Below are 6,438 nucleotides of genomic sequence, written 5' to 3'. Positions count from 1 at the left end.
CCGGAGTCGCCGGCTCTGCCCCGCTTGGACACCTCTGGAGTCAGCGTGTTCTTGGGCAGCACAACTGATCTCAGACCAGAGAGTTTCCCACATTTTGCTTTGCCCCCTCTTTCCCCTGGTTTTGTTTTTTGTTCTTTGTTCATTCTGGGGGAAAAGGGGGAAGGGAGGCATGTATTGATTCCTATTCTCACCTGTTTACAAAAGGGAGTTGGGGCAGGAGCAGAGAGAGGAGACAATTTCTCGCTCTGCTGTTGCTTTGAACTGTTCTGTTGGTATTGCTGGTTTTGCTGCTATATTTCTTGTCAGTGAACTGTTATTTTTTTCACTTATACCTCCTTGTATTTTGTCTCCCTGTAGTGGTGGGGAATAAAAGAGGGGTGAATTCATTTTATTGGAGTTTCTGCCCTAATATGTGTCTTTAAACCAGGACAGGTTGCTCAAGGGCTCCCTGAAATTCAGCATCATTCACAAAGGACTTGAAAACACATTTTGTCCCAATGTACAGAGAGATAATAAAGATGTTCTACAGTGGTGTTCAAGGGCTGATCACTGAGGGATTTCATCCAGAAGTTGCTGCCAAGAGGACTTTGTACCATGGATTTGATTTGACACTCTTCATTCAGCCAACTTCCCACCCACCACATCTTCCACTTCTTCAGTCCAGCTCTCACCAGTCTGGCCATAAGGAGACCACAGGAGACCATGTCAAGGGCCTTGATAAAGTCTGGGCACACAACATCCCCTTCTTTTCCCTCCCACAGGGGTTCTGCAATCCCTGCCTTGTCCTTCCCATGCCTGGGAATGGTTGCAGCAGGACTTGCCCTCTCCCCTTCCCTGCTGAGCCTGAGCAGTCTGGAACTCTGCCAACCCTGTTTGCAGACTGGTTCCATGTCTGCCTTTGCCAAGGCCCCAGGAAGCTCTGGGATGGCTCTGGCCTTTCCAAGGGTTTGGGAGAGGTCTCCCAGTGACACTGCCCAACCTTCTCAATATCCCTGACACCAAAACCTTTTCCATATCCCACACTTCCAGAGGAGTGCCCAGGACACAACACAGGTTGTCCTGGTGGTTCTGGAGAATGAGAAGGGATTTCTTCTTTGAGACCAACCCCTCCAATTGGATTTGAGTGCAGCTGAAAGGTTTCCTCAGCATTTTCCCTGGTGCCTCCCTGCCCTGAAGGTTTCTGGCCATCAGGCTGGAGCTGAGGGGGTTGGGCAGGTGCCTGAGGAGGGGGGAGAACAAGGGCTGTGTCCAACTGTGCCAGGAGGGCTGTGCTGGGCAAGGATGAGGAGGCTGCAGAAAACAGTGGCACTGGGGAGGTGAGAGGAGCAGGTGGAGAGACCTTGTGCCTGCCCACGCTGGGCAGGAGCTGCCCCAGGATGGCAGCTCTGAAGCACTCCCAGGATGTCCCTGGGAACAGGAGGGGAAGACGGGATCTGAAAATGGAACCTGGAAAGCAGAGAGCAGGAGTGTCATGGTGTAACTGCAGGAGAGTTCCAGCCCTGGAGCAAGGTGACAGAAGAAGTGACCCAGTACAGGCAGTACCCTGCCCTCAGAAGATCCCACAGCATCCTGGAGATGCTGGAAGGGAGCCCAGCTCTGCTTCACAAGTTCCCAGGGCCTGTCCCTGCCTGTGCTCCAAGGGCTTCCATCCCCCAGGACTGTGCTCAGAGAGCACTCAGACCTTACAGTGAGAAAGGGGCTCAGGAGGACAGTGTGGAAGTGGCAAGAGAGCAGCTCTGCAAAGACCAGGCACTGCTGCTCCCTGGCAGTGCTGCTGGGCTGGGATTATTGTCCCGCTCCTGTTGCAAATACACCCTGTCCTGCAGTGTGCTGTCCTTTGGGAACATCTGAGAAGAAGGGTCTTGGACAAAGAAGGCACTGCAGGGTCCTTTATTTTGTTTAATCCTCAGTGAGCACAATTCACCATTTGTACATGTCAGTGTCAAATTCAGTGGGTAGACACTAAATTAGAAGGCAGATGCATAATAATATTTAATTGCACAGAAAATTATTGCAAGAAGAACCCAATGACCTCCACGAGCAACCTGAGCAGGAAGGCCGGGCCATTAAGGAGTCCCCTTCTGAGTGCTATGCACCAGAAAACAGGCACTTCATTGCTCCTGAAAAGCATCCAGTCATCATTTTCCTTATGGCATCTTTGAGCTCCTGGTTCCTCAGGCTGTAGATGAGGGGGTTCAGTGCTGGAGGCACCACCGAGTACAGAACTGAAACCACCAGATCCAGGGATGGGGAGGAAATGGAGGGGGGCTTCAGGTGGGCAAATATGGCAGTGCTGAGGAACAGGGAGAGCACGATCAGGTGAGGGAGGCAGGTGGAAAAGGCTTTGTGCTGTCCCTGCTGAGAGGGGATCCTCAGCACAGCCCTGAAGATCTGCACATAGGAGAAAACAATGAAAACAAACCAGCCAAGTTCTAAAGAGAGAGTAAAAAACATAAGTCCAGTTTCCCTGAGGTAGCCTGAGTGTGAGCAGGAGAGCTTGAGGATGTGTGGGATTTCACAGAAGAACTGGCCCAGGGCATTGCCCTGGCACAGGGGCAGGGAAAATGTACTGGCTGTGTGCAGCAGAGCATTGAGAAAGCCAGTGGCCCAGGCAGCTGCTGCCATGTGGGCACAAGCTCTGCTGCCCAGGAGGGTCCCGTAGTGCAGGGGTTTGCAGATGGCAACGTAGCGGTCGTAGCACATGATGGTGAGGAGGGAAAACTCTGCTCCAAGAAAGAAGACAAGCAGAAAGGCCTGTGCAGCACATCCCATGTAGGAGATGGTTGTGGTGTCCCAGAGGGAATTGTGCATGGCTTTGGGGACAGTGGTGCAGATGCAGCCCAGGTCTGTGAGGGAGAGGTTGAGCAGGAAGAAGCCCATGGGGGTGTGCAGGTGGTGGTCACAGGCTACGGCGCTGAGGAGGAGGCCGTTGGCCAGGAGGGCAGCCAGGGAGATGGCCAGGAAGAGCCAGAAGTGCAGGAGCTGCAGCTCCCGCCTGTCTGCGACTGCCAGGAGGAGGAACTGGGGCATGGAGCTGCTGTTGGACATTTGCTGCCTCTGGTTATTGTTTTCTGTTGAGGAGAAAAAAGGCAGAACTGAATTAGGCCAGACTCAATCAGCAAAACATCTTGCATGTCTCATAGCAATTCAACATTCAGGGCCTCTTTTCAGGAAGATCTCTCTGCATCCCTCTGCCCGAGCTCTGGGTTTTGCTGGCTGAAGGGGGCACTGAGAGCAGGGACCCTGGAATGGGCTGCTGAGGAATCCTTCTTGCTGTGCAGTGAGAGGCAACTTGGAGCACAGGGTGACCTCCAATTAAATGCACTTGTGATGTATCAAAGTGTTTCCAGAACTGCTGGTCACAGTTTGCCCAAGGGCAGAACAGAGGGAGGGGATTTGGGGGACTTTGTGCTCCAAGTGAAATTTTGTGAGTCCTGAGAGGCAAAGGGATGGTCTCTTGGTGCAGAGACGAGAGCTGGCCATCTTTGCTGTTCACAGCTGCCCCTGGCTGGCAGCTTGGAGCTGAAGGAGGATGGCCCTTAGGAATTCCCTTTAAAAAGAAACAAGGCACTTCTGAGAGCAGAGGAATCCTGGTTCAAAGAGCAGATTGAAAGAATCCTTGCCTTCCTCAGGATGCCTGATTAGGATCTCATCTTTCTCCTCCCAGACTGCCACACACAGGGATCATTGCAGCTCCCAAGTACGGCTGCCCAGAGCATTTCCATGGATTTAGCACTGAGGAGTTTTCTCCATGGGGATCCTGTGCAGCACAGAGATCCTATGGCAGAGCTGTGCCCTTCTGGAGGGCACCTGCAGCCCTGCAGGACACCCAGGGAAACAGCTGAAGACCCTGAAGGTGCCTGGAGGGCACCTGGGCACTTGGCTCCCACAGACACATCCCCACAGCAGCACCCAAAGGGTTTGTGTCTGGACAGGAATCTGCCCCCCCCAAATCCCACAGTGGCTCAGAAAACCCAGTGGTGAGAACAAGAAGAGCCCAGGCAGCAGGGGATGGCAGGGAAATGCCACAGTGCTGCTGCCAAGGGAGGAGGGACACAGAGAGACAGCTGGAAATCAGGGCCTTGTCCTTGCCTGGGCTCTGGCTGCTGCAGGGCAATGCACAGCCCAGCCCCCGTGGGCCTGAGGGCACAGGCTCTGCTTAGGCTGGGAAAGGAGCCCAGGCAGGAGCTGCTCAGGGAAGGGGTCTGTGCCACAGGGACAGCAGGGAGGGGCCCCCATCCCCCTGCCCAGCCCTTGTGGCAGCAGCTGCCTCTCCCTGCCTGCCTGTCTCTGGGTGAGGAGCTGTTCCTGCCAGCAGCCCCTGCCTGTGCCCAGCTCAGCTCCCTGCCAGTGCTGCCAGAGCCATCCCCAGCCCAGTGCCCAGGGGCAGCTCTGCCTGGGCAGGGGCTGCAGAGCAGATCCCAGACAGCCTGAGGTGGCTGGGAAGGGGGAGGTGTTCTGGGGGGATGTGCTTCCTGAGAAGGGCCCCTGGAAATGGAGGAGGTGGAGCTGAAGCTGTGAGGAGCCCTGAGCCTGCAGCTGAAGGGCCCTGCCCAGCCCTGCCCTGCCCTGAGGGGTCACTCCTTCCCCCCACCCCTTCTCCCTGCAGGGCCGTGGCAGCTCCTTGGCTGGGCTGAGAGCTGACCCTGGCAGGCAGCAGAGTCCCTGCCCCAGCACACAGAGCCCTGGGGGCAGGACCCTGCTCTGCCCCACAGCCCTGGGCACCCCTGGCTGCACCCCCACCTTCCCACCCCACAGCCAGCCCTGGCACAGGGAACCTTCTGGCCCTGGGCCTCTGAGGGGGCAGCAGCAAGTCCTGCTCTGCAGCAGCTTCTCCTGCTGCACCCCAGCAAATCCAGCACAGCCATCCTGACAGCTCCTGCCACTGCTGCCATTTGGCAGCTGGGAGAGGCACTTGCAGGAACTCACCTGCACTGCTCTGCAGCCACAGCCTGACCGTGGCAAAGGGCTGGCAAGGTTCCTGCCCTGAGCAGCTCTGCCCTGTCCTCCAAGCCCAGGATCCCTTGAACCTCCTGCTCCCTTCTCCTCTCTGCCCTTGCTGCCTGCAGCTCCTGCCCTGCTCTGCCATGTGGCCACTTTCCCTGAACTGCAGCAACTGGGAGAGTCCTGCTGAAAGATCCTGGAAGCTGTGGGATGTGCCAGCTTTAGGAGATGCCTCCAGGAAGGCAAGCTGAACTTTGCTACAGCCAGAGAATTCTTCCTTCAAATCCTGGGAAGGTTTCTTGCCTAGTGAGAGCTCAGTCACCTCCCAGCCCAGGCTGCCTCTCATCTCTCTGCCTTCTCTCCTGTGCCCTGGGTGCTGCAGGCAGTGCCCTCAGCCCTGCTGGGCTGTGCAGAGGAGCTGCTCACCAGCAGAGCTGTCTCTTTGAAGCTCTTCTTGCTTGCCAGGAGCTCCCTGTGTGCCAGGAGCCCAGCCCAGCTCAGCAGCACAGCAACAGCTCCAGGTCTTTAATGACCCCCAGAGGGGGTTTGTGTTGTTTACGTGAAACTCAGTCCCTGAGAGTAAGTACAAATAACTTTTCAAGAAGTCAAAATGAGTTTGAAATACTGAAGTTTCTTGTACTGTTACTGGGTCTCAATGTGGGACAAAACTGTGAAAGTGTCCCCAGATTCCAGTTGGAACAGAAAATTGCAGTGATGACAAGAATGGACAAGCAAGGGAAAGGTGGCTCTGATGCTGAGGAAACCTGGATGTATTTCATTAATCCAACAGGCCAAACCCTGACCCCAGCCCCTGGGAAGGCAGATCCTGTCCCTGCCTCATTCCTCAGGGCTCTTCCTGGGGCACTGGGATGTGGGATGTGCAATGCCAAGGGCAGGACCATGGGGTGGCACCTGCCAGGCTGCTGAGCAGGGACAAGGAGGCCATGAGGCCCCAGGGCTGCAAGGGCCACTTGTCTCCTCCTGGCATCAGGGGCACAGACAGCAGCCCTGGCCAAAGGCCTGCAGAAGGTGGCTGTGTCAGGGCCTTTCAGCTTCTCCCCATGCCTGTCTCCTCTCCAGCCCAGGCTGTCCTACGGTGTCCATGCCCTGCCCCTTTCCCTGCAGGCTGTCGTCATCCCCCCGGCTGCCCCCCCTGGCTGGCACCTTCCTGCACTGACATCTCTGCGTCCTCCCTGGCTCTTCCTGCACACACAAAGCCTTGGGCTCATCCAGACTCCTTCTTTGTGACATATTGCATCACAACACTGACCTCAGAGGGAAATTTCTGACTTCTTGTCACCAGTCTAGGCCACCCCAGCTGCGCTTGGTGGCACTAGTTCTTTCTTAGGCTGTTTTCTGACAGGAAGAAAAGCTCCACCAGCTCTGAAAACCCCCTTCCAGACCTCTCAGGCTACTCCTCTACTGCCCTCCACTGACCCCTGAGTCCTCAGCCTCTATATATGAGTCATGTGCTTGAGGCCCCAAATTCCTTCC

The 6,438-nt window shown here is 55.8% G+C and overlaps 1 protein-coding gene across 1 annotated transcript; it reads right to left on the bottom strand.

Moving 5' to 3' along the window:
* Positions 1 to 2,088: 2,088 nt before the first annotated feature.
* Positions 2,089 to 3,048, bottom strand: LOC115307104 (olfactory receptor 14J1-like). The gene has a single exon (XM_029957751.1). It carries the CDS (start codon positions 3,046 to 3,048, stop codon positions 2,089 to 2,091), a length of 960 nt encoding a protein of 319 aa, XP_029813611.1.
* Between the last annotated feature and the right edge of the window lie 3,390 nt (positions 3,049 to 6,438).

Source organism: Manacus vitellinus, unplaced genomic scaffold, assembly GCF_001715985.3.
Source record: "Manacus vitellinus isolate BGI_N305 unplaced genomic scaffold, ASM171598v3 ctg7180002429992_pilon, whole genome shotgun sequence".
In the NCBI taxonomy this organism is placed as follows: domain Eukaryota; kingdom Metazoa; phylum Chordata; class Aves; order Passeriformes; family Pipridae; genus Manacus; species Manacus vitellinus.
The sequence above is the reverse complement of the archived record's forward strand: the minus strand, read 5'-3'. Positions and strand labels throughout refer to the sequence as shown.